The sequence below is a fragment of the Athene noctua genome, chromosome 1 (assembly GCF_965140245.1).
Source record: "Athene noctua chromosome 1, bAthNoc1.hap1.1, whole genome shotgun sequence".
Lineage (NCBI taxonomy): Eukaryota > Metazoa > Chordata > Aves > Strigiformes > Strigidae > Athene > Athene noctua.
The window spans coordinates 205,716,887-205,734,190 of NC_134037.1; the positions used below are offsets into that span (position 1 = coordinate 205,716,887).

Here is a 17,304-nt window from a genome sequence, read left to right on the forward strand (position 1 = left end):
CATCACAGACTAGTTTTTATCTTGTAAAACTTGTCTGTGCACCCATAACTCTTGTAAAGATTCTGAACTTTAAATTTAGATATGTTTACTTAAAAGTTATTATTATTAATATAGTAATGACATGATTCAAAAGTTATATGCACATTTTTGTCTAATAGCTCTAGTTTAAAGTAACATGAATAAGAATTAATTGCAAACTCACGTCTCTTAACGGCAAATTAAGCTATCTGGAATTTTTTTCCCAATCAAGATCTCCTCAAAGCAAGGACACTAGCAGTACAGTGACTACAAATTGCTGGGGCTACAGAACAAGATTCTTTTGCTCTCCTACTTTGCGTTCTTCCAGTTTAGAAGCATAAATAACATTCTTGTTATTTTATGTGCAGACCAGTTTAAACAGTTTTAAAGCTTTTTTTCCCCTACAGTTTGTTGCTGGTGTGAATTTTCAAGCTCTATGTGTGGCCATCACTGAAACCACTTTCAGTACATGGAGTGAGTCAGACTCAGCCTCACTGAATCATGAAGTCATAGCTTTAAAGACTAGTTCATGAGCCATTAAGTAGCACATTACACAACCAGTTCAATGTTGACAAGATAAAAAATTGACCATTAGATTAAAAGAGGATCAGTCTCCTTGCTGTCTGTGACCTAGATAGTCATTCATGGACCCTGATTTCATAAACACTGAATGAAACTCAAATTGCATCTCCACTAAACAAAAAATTTAAAAAGAAATCTTACGCTAAATTACTATAACTGGGAAACAAATAGTGTCTTGCTTTGGCTGCTACAAAACCTCTCCAAGTTTTTTTCATTTGAATAGTACGTATCACAGAGATTTTCATCTATTAAGTACAGCTTCAGCACTATAATTAAAAGACAAAAGAGGACCTCTTAAATCCTGGATTCAAAGTCTGGGAGCATTGAAACACACTACAATGTGTAACCATATCATCTCATGTTTTTCTTTCCTAAACTGCTCTAAGATCCCTGGTGAGATGATGGCTGATGACAGCTGAAAGAGAGCTTGGTGTCTCAACTGCCTGCCCCAAAAGACTTGAAATCAAAAAAATACTATGGATATCTTAATTCTTTCTAACTCATAAGCATCAAAAAAATCAGAGGACTCTGCAGTGCTTTAAGCTCCAAAATTCCTTTAACAAGTTCAGTAGAGCGGACAAGCCTAGGTGTTTGGGAAGCAATATAACAAATGTGGTTTACATATGTAAATTATAATTTTAATATGCAACAGTTTCCCTTTAAAGTATCATAAAAGGCTATCTTTATCAGTCTCCATGATCATTATGTGAGCAAGACTGCGTGGTTGATCTAAATCTCAAAACTGAGTTGATAACTTTAGTGATGTTCCCAGTTGTATGGCTTTAAAAAAAAAAAGTACCAGTGTAATCCTTCAGAAGTCTAGAAGTTTTAGATTTGCAATTTAGCGTGACCTCTGTCAAAGTTCATAAGGTCTCCATCTGTGTGTGAGTAACTGCTAAGCTACAGAAATATGGACCCCTAGAGCAGCTTGCTCCTGACTACCTGCTGCTTCCAAAACACTGGCCAGACATTAGCCCCACACTCTCACAGGATCAAACAGAGGCTAACAGGCAGCGCTTATTTCATGCAAAGTTAGACACTAAACTGAAGTATATTGTATTTATGTTGCAATGGTTTTCAGGGAATTTTTCTTTTTCTTGACCAGGTCTGCAGTCTGCCAGGAACAAAATCACATTTGTTAACCTGACAAGCCATAACATTTCCAACAAACAAACAAAATCCTAAACTATAGCAATTTATTTCCCATCCAGAAAACAAAACTTCATTTTAGCATCACCTTTTTACACTGTTAAAGACTGATGCAGAACTGCCGTTACAGTTATTCTTCTTCTCTCTAAGTCAAAACATACTAAAAAATAATAATCAATGTTTCTTGCACCTCTATTTTTTATTTCACTTGGCTGTATTCTTCATACAATATTACATGAGTAGTAGTTCAATTTAAGATGTATTCTTGGATTTCGATTTTGACACACTTTTTTCCAAAATACATTTGTAAAAGAGAGTGAACTAGCAATTAACTTCCGGAGAGCTAATAAAATTAAAATATTTATGTATTTGTGTGTTTTATATATAACAAACATGTATTCCTAAGGTTCAATTAATTTCCCAGTTAAATTGTAGTTATTACCTAATGAATCCATGAGCACACTAAATAATCACATTGTTGACCAGAGCTGATTAGTAACCACTATTTGAAGAAACCCTCATTAAAAAAAATAAAATTATAAGCAGAGAAATTACACCCCATACTGCCTGTCTCTGTCTTTCCTCCCTTCCCTTCTTCATTCTCTGGACTACATCTGTCTTAAAACCTTGCTAAATACAGCAGACTTCTTATTAACTTACAAACCATAGCCTAACTCCTAACCTGTCTTCCCAAGAAAACACAAAGAAGAAAAAAGGTAATAAAATTAATTTTATAGAAAACAAAAATTTTATAGCAGGCTTATGAACAGGATAACACACCACATTTTTACTCACTAAAAATCAGAACTTGGAATGCCAAGGCACAAAACCATAGGCAATGATTTCACTATAAATATTTACTGACACTAAACATATTCAGTGTTGATTAGCCTTTTTACAGTATTAAGCTTCTGTCATCTTGACGTCTGCAAACAAATCTGCATTTATCCATGTTAACTTAATTGGAGTCCTACATGCCTCTCTGTAGATAAGCAGTTGAATATACTTCACTTGCTGATAATTTCAAATTGTGTTAAGTGGAATAGAAAGAATTTTATCTGCATACTTACTGATGGCGAAAACGTGTGGAGTACAGTACTAGAGGTTTCTCTTTTTAAAAAAATAGCAAAGCTAAATTATCACCAATCAATATAAATGCTGAATAAGAATAAATGCTATGAAGTTTAGGAGGCATCCCAGTTGATTTCTCAAACCAAAAAATAATAAAATATTAATGAAGCTCTGCACTGAGCATTATGAAACACTGATTATGTTACTCTCCACTTAAAACAAGAACATTATCATAGATTTGCACAGACTATGAAAATATCACTTTCAACACATGAACTTTACAAAGTTCATGATTGCTACCCAGCTAGCCTCCATGTTTGCAATTCCAAAGTTGTCATAATATTCCCTAAAACTCTCAACATTCAACTGTTTAATTGTCTTTCAAAGCTTGTGTTTTGCTCCAATTCACTTCAGAGCAGGCTATCTGCATAAAAAGTCCCATCTAAAAGTGAGAAGAAAGGCTTTTTTAGCTTTGTAATTTCAATACACAAACATCCACATAAAGTTCTCATACAGGATCAAGTACACCACTGACCCTCAGAGCTGAACATGTATTTCAGCTAAAATATTAATTCTTCTTGATACAAAAGTCTTGAGCTCACAGACTCATAGACCTGAATAAAGGGGGGAAAAAGTATATATGGTAAATTCCTACTGTAAAAATCATTAATTCAAACTGAAACTAAATTCTGTACTGATGCAATTCTGAACCTCTTAGTAAGATTACTCAGTCCATTATTTATGGTGTTAGCAAACACATACAAATGCTTGAATCAGCACAATAATTGGAAGCAGAAGTTAACCAGGCTTTGCTAAAAACAAGTGAAATAAAATGGATGGCCATCCTGCCATCACCATTTCCTCTGCCACCCCTCCACTCTGAAGGGGAATGGAACAGCAGGACAACATTATATCTAAGGGGCATAACTACAGATAACAGCACTTGTCCTTCAATGCCTCCTCAATCTGGCACACTGCATTTTATGTAGTTCTTCACTGTCACAACTCATTTTTTCTTAACTAAAAAAGCCAAAACTCCTCTGACAAACAAAAACAAAAACCAACCACACAAACCTTATTTCCCTTCTACTGCATCACTAACATTACCTTCCTCTTTTACCTGATCAGCCTGTACTACAACTACCCTTCCTTCTTTCCCCTTCAGAGTGCAGTTGACTGTAATCCTTCCTAAACTACATGCCATAATGTACCACTGACAAGCTGCCATTCCCATTCCCTCCCCTGCAATGGCTTAAGAAAAAAAGCAGAGGAGAAACAGGAGCATCCTCCCTCATGCCAGCATCTGTGCTCCAAGTTGATGTTTCCAAGCATCCTGCAATGGTCCCTTCTTGTGGTTTCGAACTAAGTTTGTTGCTTTCCCTTCTCCAATTTCAGTTTCCACGCTGACACACTTGGGAATCAGCTAGTCCCCGCTGCAAAGGGACAGAGAGCACAGAGACTTGCAGAACTTCCAGCCCCTGTTCCCTCTGCTACGCAAAGGGGAGAATCCACAGTTTGGTTGTACAATCTGTTGCAGCACTTTTTTGAAGTACAACCAGGAAAACAAGGCCTGTTTCATTCTTTTTTAAGAACAGATACTATGTGGTGGTTTTGCAGGAAAACTGGTTTACACATAGAATTGTTTTGTCTGCAATACAAATGCGTGCACTGGCATACCTGCATGGGATCAGAATACAGAAGAGTATAAAACTTACAAGTTACACTGCCATTGAGAATTATCTTTTAAGTTAATATATAAAAGACAAAATCATTCCGTAATTGACGACATTTGGGTTTAATTAAAGTTTACTGTGAAAATCTTTGTACCTGAAAATTAATTTATTTGCAATATATGAAATTAAAGTGGGGATTTTTTGTTGGGTGCTTTTTCCTGCAAAGCCAAGGCCTTCTCCACAACTCTAAGGACAGTACTCTTTTCCCTCCCAATTAGTGTGTTTACAGCTGCAAAAACTCAGACAACAGTTTCTGCTGCCACTGTTCTGGCACATCTCTATTCACATCAGAGGTTCACTTCTCTATTCCCATTCCCCTCAAATATTCACCACAGTTATTTACCATGTTTCCATTTTCCTTTGTATGCTCACTCTTTTACCACATGCTGGAATATCCCCCTGACTCCACCAGCCCACAGCTGGTGGCTCCTTCACTTCCCCCTCATTTCTACTCCTAGCTCTATCTGCTGCTTACTCTTTTCCCCAACCTTTTTCCACTCTTTTCTCCCAAATGGTCTACTACATTCCTCTCTCCTCACAGCAAGCAGGATCTCAACAGAGAACAGTTGACTTTACACAAAGACTGCTAATTTCATGTTACTGCTTTATATTTGAATCAGCAGGGAAGATAAAAAGCAGAGGTCAAAGGCAAGATATTACAGGAATCTCTGCAGTCAAGCATATGAGCTATCTGCCCAATCATACCTCTGGCGAACTGATTATCAGTTCTACTTGCTGCATGTCCATTTTTTTTTTATTGAAATACATACAATTTTCATATGTAAACTTTCCAGAACTTCACACTGGGTTTTATATGTCTTCAAAAAATGAACAGATTATCCTGCATCAAAAATGACATGACAAACACATGCTAAAATCTTGGAGAAACTGAGAAGAGGGAAATCGCACATCATATTTACACATACAGTAGACACACCAAAAGGCATCCTTCCAATACTCTATTTTTGTTATTCAAATTAAAAACTAGAAACAAAACCTTAAGTTTCTGAAGAAAAGTGGCATAAAACAAGAGACAGATGAACTATTAACAACCACTCATGTCCCATCCCAATGAGAACAGTGCCTCTATGCTTGACCAACATCTTAAACTTTTCAGTATTCACAAATTCTCCAGTAGCCACTAGATAAAACAAAAAGTACTTGCTTGATACAAGTCTGAGTTAGATCCTGAGCTATACCAGAAAACCCATGGATAAAAATGTTAATTAGACCCTTCCCCATTCAGAAGTATCAACTGAGATTTTGAATTCAGATCAGTTCTCAAAGAAGTGCTATCCTGGACTTTCAACTGCTCCCATTAATAACAGATATTACACAGGAAATAAGATGTAAATTACATTCCCATGACCACCATGTATCTTCAGTTAGTCACACTGTTAGCATTTACCAATGAACAGACTGTAGAATTTCTATTTCAGTGCGTGCAAGTTGTACCAGCCCAAACTGTAATAAAATGTTAAGGCAATAGGCATTTTCAGAGCATAGCATTGTTGCAAATATAATATCACAATTTGATTTATTCAGCATTTATAATCAAGCTACTGCTATTACAGGCACTATATCATGCAGTCTTGGTTGCTTAAAATATTATTTACTCAAGGTCTGCGTAAGTCTGCTTTCTTTGTAAATATTATTTTTGGAAATTTAATTAAATTAATTTCCTTCGTGATGTTGTCAGGCAGATTTAACTGAGAGGGACAGCTGAACCATGGATTCAAGGCCAGGCACTATCTGGTCCTAGAAAACAAGTCAATAAAGACTGTAGTCTGAGGACTTGTTCCCTGTAAGTAGAATGGAGTTAAGAGGGAATGGGGTATCTTAGGATATCTCTTGGATATCCTAAAGCACCAGAGTGGAAACTGAATGTCAGCTCATACAGCCAGTAGACAAGGAGCAGCGAAGTCCTTGCACTTCACACTGTCCAACTCAGCCTGGATGAGTCACCTCCTAGAGGGTCACTATGGCACTTCAGTCCCTGGATTCTCTGCCAGAACTGTCATGAATGACATTATATGGTGGCATCTGTTCAAACAACCTTCTAGGAACTAGACAGAGACCACTGGTTTTGTGCAGGTCAGTAAGCAACCATCAAAATATTAGTGACTAAAAGTCCTCACCAACTTTTGTCTGCTTTGAACTGGTGACACAGAAGTGATGGGAAAGACTTCATCTTCCATTAGAAGTCCCTAAGCTACCCATTAGATGGTCCTTGAACTGTTACCCAGTCACCCCATCTCATTCCCACCCTATGTGAGTGAACCAGCATTTCTGTTTACAGAAATGTTGCAATTCTTGGGAATTTAAATCTAAATTCTCAGAGTATATATTATCAGTACAATTCACGCTGACTTCAGCTGGTATTGCTTAGCTAAAATGTTTTGTAACTCAAAAGAGACTTGTTATGGGAAAAAAACCCCACTGTCTCTAAAACAGAAAGCAAACATAAAAGCTGGAAATTTTCAAAGAATCTGGGGGGTGGGGCGGGACAGGACTGTGTTCAGAAATAGGAATATGGAGCACGCTATTCAGGAAAACTACGGTGATCTCTAAATAGTTATGTACAGGCTCGCTATTCAAATAAAAAACTAAGTAACTTCAAAACTAGGAAAAAACTCTTCTACTGTTATGGAGAAGACTTCACGTGAGTCACTTTCACACAAGATCAAGGTGGTTTAATATTGTTTTACATAGCATCCAACATTTTCAAGCAAATATATACACAATTATTTTAGAAAAAAATGCATGAAATTGCTTTTACTTTTCAGATGTTTTATTCTTTTTCTCCAATATATTACTACTTCCTCATCACCTGTTAAGCTTACCTGAACTTATTAGAGACAATTCCTCTGAACAAGGAAGAGTTCTGCATGTGTCAAAGCAGTTCAGAACATTACAGATAGGCCAGTTTCTACAAGCTGCCCTATCAGGCATCATTCACGCTAAGCAAGTGAAGAGATACTTTTATATCCATGAATGTTTCATTTTTAATAAACCCTGGGAAGAAACTACATAAAAATCCCGTTGGCTTTCAAATGGAAACCACTGGCCACCACAACTAAAAATGTGTTATGGAAATTCGTCTACCTTTGAAACCTGTAGTAAATTAAAATTTGTCATTTGTAATACTTAAGAAAAAAATGCATTATTCCTGTAGTTCATTTATTACTTCTTTCAACGTTTTTAATAGATTAAGAGCCTTTTCACAGATAGAAATACTATGGAGATATCAGGTATAAACACTTAAATGCATAAATACATACTAATAAAAGGCTGTAAAGAAAATCAAGAATTAAAATTAGTAATTTTCAGATGGAAGGTGCTATATCCTTTGTAGGTATTTACGTATCTGTGGAGCTGTTGTTAGGTACATACACATCTGTGTAAAACACCTAAGAACAAACAGTGAGGTTCTATCCCATGTTGTAGCACACAATAAAAGATGATCCTCCATACACAATTCCAATATTCTTATTAAATAATCCTTCAAGCACCATTTGCTATTAATACAACTGAGTCTGAATCCAGAGTCTCCATTAAAAAAAACAAACAAACAAACAAAAACCCAAATCCCACCTCACATCAGTCTAGCAACAGCGGTATAAATTTCCCTCTCATATAAATTTACTCTGCTGTTATACAGCAGGGGTTTACATCAGCACGCTGTACTGTAATAGTCTAATGGCTCAAGTTGCACCAGCATAAACCCTCTTCAGAGTTAGCAGGTCATTTACAATGGCTAATCCTACCACCTATCTAGCTCCACTGTAGCAGAGGGATGCTCATTTTCTCCTAGGTAGATAAATCTTTCCAGACTGACATGGTATCTGTAGTATTCAGCAGACAGCATTAAAGCCAAACCAAGTTTTACAGAAACACTCAGACGATTGTCTACTATATGGGGTCTCTGCTGCTCTTTCTCCCAGCCATTCAGGGGAGGAATTAAAATAAGTGTTCCAAGTCTTTCTCCCATCAGAAACCATGGAACAACCTGTCCAGCAACCAAAACAAGGAACAAAGACAGCAAATCCTCCAGGAGCCTTCCCACCTATCCTGGTCCTTCAAGGATACTGACTAGTAATGAAAAAAACAGCTCCCCCAAATACCCACACCGTTAAGGGGTAAAATGAAGATGGTTTTGCCACATTACAGCTCCCTTCTCTAATCACCTTTATGAAAAGATTTAAAAAAAAAAATTTGAAAAAAATCCCATTTTCCCCTCTCCTATCCTGAGTTGTCCTTCCTATTTTCCATAAGATACAGAGGAAGATCAAAAGATTTCCCCCACACAAACCACAACATCCCTCTCTAAAACGTAAAAGGAGTTAAAGCGGTCATGGCCAATTCACCCCTGCTGCTTGGAAAGGCTGGGAGAACGGCTCCTTCTAGGCTGTCGGTCAGCAAGAGCTGAAACACGTTTTGATCATCAGCCTACATCTGTATTTGCCCAAACCTAAACAATTACCTTGGATCTAAGAAAAACATATAGAGAGAATCAAATACTGTATTGTGATATTATTTGACCACGATCAATGTATTAAACCACTATAAAATGGCAACTACTTGAAATTTCTTACAGTGCAGTGGCCTTTTTTTGCCCCTTACAACATAATAAATGAATTATATGCTATCATTTAGTGAAAACTCTTTATGAGTTTAAGGAAATTTTTAAAATATTTATCTCATAATATTCAAGCAAAAACAACAGAGAAAAAAATGAAGTCTCCTTAGATTTGATGTATCTTCTCAGCTTAATTAACACAAGCTTTTCCTGGTTTAATTTGCACTTAAGAAGCGGGAACTTTACTCAATTTGCTAATTACTACATTTTCAAGCTGTTTTCTTGAAATAGATGGCAGCCTATCACACTAGGAACCCAAATTTCTGTATTTACCTCGAATTACGTAATTGTCCAAAGCCTCTTCCATTCTTTTCAGTGCTTCAGCTCTATTAGAGCCATAGGTAATCAGCTAAAAAACAGGGAAAAAAAGGTATTTAAGTTACCTAGAAATTAGATAATGTTTGTCTCTAGAATCTGAATAGCATTTAAAATGAAAATGGTTTGTAGAACTTCTGCAGTCACAAAAACATCTCACATTGCTGTATCTGTGCTTCAGAGGCTCTCTAAAACATCAAGCGAAACCTAAGATCTCTTAACCCATTCAATGAAAGAAGGTCAATCACTTTTGCTTATAAAACTTAAGGCATCTAAACCAGCTCTCTTCTTGTTCAGGTGCACAGAAAATATGAGCAGACGTTCAACATCTATTTGACTCTCCTGACTTTTAATGACCAACCAACTTCTAAGATTTAAGTGTCAATTTTTTTGACAACTGAACTCTGACTATAATGTCATATTTTAATTTTACCAGCATGTTACTGATGAATAAGAACTAATACTAAGAGACATTAGCAACCATTTCTTTCACTGACTTTTTCTGGAAGTCAGAATTATTGAAATTTTAGTTCTGGCTACATTATGTTTAAAAAGATAGAATGGCAGCAGCTAAGTCTCAAAGTAATGGCTTCTGTTTAAATCAGAATCCTTTTAGTAATCAGAAACTGCAAGACAAATAATTACAATGTCAAAAGATTTTTAAAATTTTGTTTACAAGTGACACTAGATTTCCTCTATTCCACATTTTCCTTCAATTCTTTCACATTCCCTTAAGGCATGTTATGCTTAGCACCTTTAAAATACTGATTTACCAATCCTTTAACATACTCTCTGTCATTTAAAAGATCTGTGTATAAAATCAGTGTTTCATACCTTTAAAATATTGAAAAATAATCATCAACTCACTTTTGAGATCATAGGATCATAATAAATGCTAATATCACTTCCTTGTTGTATGCCACTGTCAACACGTACCTTCAAAAAAATCAGAGGTAAAAATAATTATATATTGGAAAAAAAAAAAAGTATTTCAACACAAGGATCAAATCTACCTGACAGGCTTAAAACATAACACCCATGAAGCTTACAGCATTCATTTTTTTCATCTTGAAAAACTGAAAGAATTATTTGTTTACCAGAGAAGTTGGGTGGAGGGAAAGGGAGCTTTTTCCTCCACTAGGAAAAATACTTGCAAGTTATTCTCTCTTTTTGTTGAGAGTCAAAATTCTCTTTTGTTCTCCTAGAAAGCACAGTAAAGACATTAAATTTGATCTAACAACTGAGGTTGTATTACACACTCTAAACTTCCACTCTGAACATACCCAATTCTGATATAATTCCTGTAATAAAATACAGTTGTAATTATTTTTCTGACTGACAGCTGGCATGAAGGATGCCCCTTATAATCACATCCTTTCTGCATCTATATGTAATCATGTCCCCCATGTTCCACTATAGCCCTTCCGAGGGCTCCAGGAGGAATACAAGTAGGGAGCTTTCAGCAGGAACTTTGGAGCTCTGCTTATCAGCTCCATAGGAATACTGATCCTGTGGTTTTCATGTCTGTAACACTTTCCTTCTCTGCCTCACCCTCTCAACTGTAAAACATTTTTTTTCTGTTGCTGCTGCTCCTCTGAGGCTTTAATGTTTACACAGCTTTTTTCATGGCTTTGCTTTGTAAGGACACAGCCCCAACTAAAGCTCTGATTCTGCAATATTCATGGAAAAAAATAACACAAGTTCAAAAATTTCTTTTGAAGAGGCTGATTGCTGTTAACCAGCCAGCAAGTTAGTTAGTATATTGCTGATTCTTGTTTTCATCTCTCAGTTTGATTTCATCACTGTAGCAATGAGGTTAGCCATATAAAACTTTTCAAATGAGCAATTTCTGGGGAATAAATATTTATTAAATTGCTGCTTTTGAGCACTGGAATCTGAAATATTTTTTAAAAACTAAACAAAACAACTTGAGAGTGATAAACGCATTCTGGGGATCGTAAAGATGGAGGGCTCTAATCAAAGCTGCTGGAGCAGCAGGGCTCCAATATACTGCATTGTAAAGGGGGTGGGAAAGAGGGTCCTGGAATCTCACTTAAATCTTCACCTGTGGGAAGGAACCTTTGTAATAAACAGCAGCTCATCTGTCTGCAGCAAGGCAGAAAAAGGTCAACGCAACGGCTGTTAGGCCTTTAATATTTTAATTTAGGCAATTATCAAGGGACCACATGTAGAACCTCTTGTCTACAGAATCCACATGAGGGCATGATGATGACTTTATTATCCAAATGACATAAAAAGATACCCTAGCAGGTATATTCACTTTCTTCAGCAAGGAAGACGGTCTAACTAGTTTTTATTATGTTATATTCTATTTATTTTTTTTAAATGTACTTACTCATACGTAAGTATAAATATGTAAATACAAATATATCTATACATTATTTCTTATATGTTTATTTTTATGTCATATTTGTTCATATGTAAAGGCAGTAGCACTTCTGTGGCGTTTTTATCACATCTTACCCATATGTGCTTTATCTATGCTTAACTAGGCCCCCCCCACTACCCATATCAGGTACACTTAACATTAGCTGCCAATGAGAAGGTAGTTCAGATATGTCATGGTTAGAGAAAAAAACGTGCAGCATATTTCCCAGCTCCCCTTCTTGTAAGTGCTAAACCATCCTTCCTCCCAGGATGTCTACCTGTGCATAAAGTCAATGCACACATTCCCACATTCAAATCAGAAAGAATTAACTTACCTACTCAGTCCCAGATAAATCCCTTGCCCATGACATTTTTTTTTAATACTCAGTACATACATATATAAGACATGATGGTATGACATACATACTCTGCACATACTTGAATTATACTGTGACTTTTGTCTCTAAAGTAGCACCTATAAAGTGATTACATGCAAGAGAGCAAGGGTACTTTACATGTATACCATATTTTGAAATATGAATATGAAAGGTGCATATTTCAGTCCCACAGTAAGCAGGTTAGTCAGACCTCAAAGTTAATGTAAGGCATCTGAGGCTACTGACTACATGCTCTGCCTGCTCTGTGTTTCTAGTTTCATACATACCACCATACCATTTACACTTTTCCCCCCAAGTACAATATCAGAAAAAAAAAGTTATAGTGAGAATTTGAAATTCTTTTAAAACTACTGCAGAATTCCTTTTTAAAAAAATCTGGAGTCCTCTGTAGAAGCTTAATTTTCATAAAATAAACTGGAGATGACCAAAGAAATGACAGTAGAAAACAAATACATTTACCATCTTCAATTCTTCCTGTGGTGCTCACATTTTTCGGAGCCTGGTAACAGTAGGTGATTTTATAAACTATATGGTGTGACAGAACTTAATGAATATTGGATGAAAAAGAAACCCTAATTCAACAGACACTTGCTACAATGTGCTTAACTTGATAAATAGAAGCAATGCTTACTGGACCTCCAGCATTTACTTCTGCTTAACATACTGCTTTTCTTTTACACCATATTTAAAAAAACAAAGAAAGGCTAGTGTTTAAGAGCCTACTGTACTCAACACTTCTATTACTGTTGTTACTACCACTATGTGTTATTACACTAGAACAGTAAACTGAAAGATAAAAAAGTCTTAAGAGGGAAAAAAAGCACAATCTATGTCCCGGTCCTGCAATGAACTATTTAGTGCATCAAATTCAACTTACCAACACATAGAGGTTCTAATATTTCTCAATTCTTTGCCGTATCAAAGTCTAAGAGTTTTCTCTTTCTGGTAAGAGTCATTAAAAGACCAGACTGCTGATCATACTGGCAAAGAGCAATGCTGGAGCCCTTCAGATATGGCAGTACATTTGCTATCTTTTGTAAGACCATTAAACATAAATGGTCACTATCATAACACAGGGTTTTGTGGTTACCTATCTTAAGCTTCATTATCAAAGATGAAAAAAATTTGGTACGAGTACCACGTTCTAAGGAAATTACAGATTACATGATAAAAAAAATAACCAGTATATTCCTATCTATGGCTAAGAAAAACATCCTCACACAGCCATGCACACCAGTTTCATCAACGTGAGCAGCTGACACACAGGCACAGGTAGACAATCAGAGCTAACTTGAGACACAGAAGAAATTAATTGAAAATGCATTTGGCAATTTGGCACTACTCATAAGCCAAACTCTGCAACACGCTACAAGCCTCTGCTAATTTTTTTTAAGCCAATGTGCTGGCAATTCTAAAATCTAAAATGCAGAAAACAAACACTGTGGCACAATGGGCCTGTAATGCTGAACTTTTTTAGTCATATTAATTTTGTTCTTAGCGGCATGACATTCTCAGGAGATAAATTAGTTTCACAGTGGCAGAAAATATGTATTAAGACACCAAACCATGAATGTCTACATAAAAATAGCTGTTCCATTTTTAATATGACAATAGAAGTAAACAGAAAGAGAACAGCCTAGAGACTCCATATGAGCTCCTCAAACCATTGCTCTGAAGCCTCCAGCGTAATTAAAATTTCTTTCTTTGGTACCACAATGGACCACGTGAAGCAATCAGGCATCTCCCACCCTTCATTTTCAATTCACCTCTCCCCCTAAGCACAACTCCCAGCCCACCCCGTCTACCTGACAAGTGACAGCCCAATCTGATTAAATGCTTGCAAGGGAGGGGACTCATGGGCCTCCATGACAGGCCAAAAGTGATCACCATGGAGATACATAATTACAGCTGTCAACGCGTCTACTGTCCTGCTGGCATCAATTTGATTGCTCCCAGCAATAATGATAGACAAAGCTTAGTGTGCACTCTCCTGCACCCAATCACTTTATCTATTCCGTGGTCCATTTAGCTGACATGCAACATTCACACAAGCAAATAACAGCAGTAAGCAGAACATTTAAGGCATTTTAATTGTTTTTTCTTTGTATGGATGGCTCACAAGCGCAAATGTTATTACATAAAACTCCTGCTGCAGCATTAATTGAAGAAAGATTTGGTGGGACAAAGACTGTAGGGGGTATAGTTTGTCCATTATCACTTGTACTTTCAACAGGTCTCACGTTTGGAAAATTGCAAATTGCAAAAACTTGCAAGGGCAAAATGTTTGACATCCTGTTAGCTATTACAACATGGTGAAAACTTCTAACAACCACTGGAGTATTCATTATAAATTCTTATTAAATACACTCTGTTTCATTAAAAAAAAGTTTAGATACATCCTATGATACCTTTTTCCCTCATCTCCTCTTTAAGATCACATAATGCCTTTTAGATCTTCACTTTTTTTTTCTGCTTTCAGGCTTTGAACACAGCATGAAGCCTTAAAGACCAGAAAGGGTCAGGTCCCTTCGGAAAGTACACGGGCAAAAACAATCTAAGAAGCAAAATAAATCATATATCCAATAACATCTCCACATTTAAGATTCCTCCTGTAATCTTTCACTATTTTCCGTGCAAGCAATCAGACTGAATAATCGTATTCACAGATGGTACAGCCTCATCACTCCACTAACTGACATAGTGTCATGTATATGTGCACTTATGATTCCAACTACCTTCATTTTACAGAAAGGCTGTGTCCTTGTTCTTTACATGTAGCAGAAAACACTGTTTGTTACAGCCTTTCCATATAGTTAGAATGTATCCTGAAACATGTAATAATTGCTGTACCAAACTTCCTCTTCAAAGTCTACAAAGCTAAACATAAAGCACTGACAGTTTCTCACTGGTGTGCCCAGTTCTCTGTGCTTAAAGAGCTGACTAAACATTTCGCTGTCCTTTCTAACGACCACAGTACTTTTACTAAAGTTGTGTTTGAAAAACTTAAGCTGAAAGTTACAGAATGTAAGAAAATACTTCTGTATATAATGGTTTCCTGTTATACCCAATTTGAACGTTTTAAACCCAGTTTGGAACTGTATGTTTTTAAGCAGTTTTTCAGGTTGCACAAATAAGTACTGCTATGTCCTGTGTCGTGTCGTGTGTGTGTGTGTTTGTGTGTCCCCCTCAGCACAAAGCTGGAAAAAAGGCCCCATTTACAAAGTTGCTGTGTACTTATAGTCTCCGTCTATAGAAGAGACACTCAGCACCTATGAAAACCAGGATGAAGTTACTTACACTTGGCACGTGCAATGGTTCCTGATATTGAGACAGTTTACCAATGGATGGCAGGCCAAAAGATTTGTAGGGGTCCTGAAATGAAATTCAACATGAGAAAGCATTAAGCTTTTACAGATGAGAATATTAAAAAGCTTGAAGTCTAACAGAAACCACTGCCAGAATAACTGCTTTCTTCCCCAGAATTACTTGTGTTGAAGTACATTTCTTCATCCAACCTACCCCTGCAACTCCAAATAAAGAACTGGAAACATATACATTCTCTTGCATCACAGTCAAAAAGCAGGAAAGAAGTGACAAAGATGACATTTTCATTTGCTACACTGTGCCTCAGATGAAAGATAGGAAAGTATTCAGAAGGGTGGAGTTGAGAAAAGAGTACAAGGAAAAAAAATTGCAGAGATAAAAAGGGCAGTTAGAAATTTGATTATCTTAAGAAATCAAACTGACCTTTATTTTTTGGAAACCTACATAATGCAATACCAATATAAAACTTAATAGAACAGCAAATAAATACATGGCCTACAGAACAACCAAATCCATGAAGAAGTAGCTAGATCCATTACTTTTAAGTATGAGGGAAACTAAGTTGAACAGAAAAAAAAAAAATCATCAGTTTCTCCAGGGTAACTCATACTCAGAATAGCTTACATGTCTCACAGGGCAAATATTTATCCTTTATCAAAATAGTTCATATAACTTGTAATCAGTAGAACAAGATGAAGATTATGTGCATGTCACAAAGAGATAGAGAAAAGACAACATAAAGTAAAATGCCCTGGGTCACAAAAGCTGCAATAAATTAAGTGAGGGAAAAAATACCTGAAGGCGTTGAATTATTTTTTTAAAAGCAGTTACCTAAAACATTCCTAAAACAAAATGAAGGAAACTGGGCATCATTTTTTAATTAATAAATCTTGGTTTTCATGCATCAAAAATGACAGCAAAAGACATTACCTTGACATGTCCTAAACATGCTTGTAAATGAGTTTTGTATTTTAGTAAGCTTTTCTAAGGTGAGGTAGAGCATCATATCATAAAGTTACTGTCTTGGAATACACTTTGAAAGTTTGTCTATAAACTATAGTTTCAGAAGACATGTAACTTGCTTTTTCAACAACCTATTAAAATGTTTTAGTACAACAACAAAAAGTCTGTAGGCCATTGAATTTCAGCTGTCTCCTTAAGTCAACAAGTTTCAAGTACACAAGTTAAGAAACCTGGAAACACTAGTTAACTGTAGCAAATAACTCCACCACTGCATCATTAAACGTTTCCTTAGAAATAAACCTTAGTTATTTCTTTCACCATTTTCAATTTTGATTTTTGGAAAAAAGTTACGTTGAAATACTTACTGTATTTTAAATTAAAAAATAAAATTCTAAAATTCTATAAAAGCTCATTAATCGCTTGTGTTTCATACTCTAAATCATGACTTTCACATCATATTCCTTGACTTCACCTTGGCATCTATCCACACCTGGGTACTATTACTCCACAATTCAACCACCTACCCTCCTCCCCATTACCATTCATTTACCTCAGCATAAACTCGACATTCAACCGCCCAGCCATTGATGGGAATATCAGCCTGTTTGTGCCTGAGAGGGTAACCCTTAGCAACACGGATCATTTCTTGGACTAAGTCCAGGCCAGTAATGCATTCTGTGACGGGATGTTCAACCTGCAAGGTCAAGAACTGTCAGTCAGTAGG

At 36.3% G+C, this 17,304-nt stretch overlaps 1 protein-coding gene across 6 annotated transcripts in view; it reads right to left on the minus strand.

Moving 5' to 3' along the window:
- PCCA (propionyl-CoA carboxylase subunit alpha) overlaps positions 1-17,304 on the minus strand; it is a 284,928-nt gene that overhangs the window by 146,387 nt on the left and 121,237 nt on the right. For all 6 annotated transcript variants that reach the window (XR_012633969.1, XM_074910938.1, XM_074910964.1 and 3 more), the window contains 4 exons: positions 17,131-17,274; positions 15,591-15,665; positions 10,375-10,443; positions 9,466-9,541 (listed from right to left, as the gene is read on the minus strand). Coding sequence is in view for 5 of the 6 variants with exons in the window: in XM_074910938.1 (XP_074767039.1) it covers positions 9,466-9,541; positions 10,375-10,443; positions 15,591-15,665; positions 17,131-17,274 (364 nt within the window). In the remaining variant the exon portion in view is untranslated. The remainder of the gene's footprint in view (positions 1-9,465; positions 9,542-10,374; positions 10,444-15,590; positions 15,666-17,130; positions 17,275-17,304) is intronic.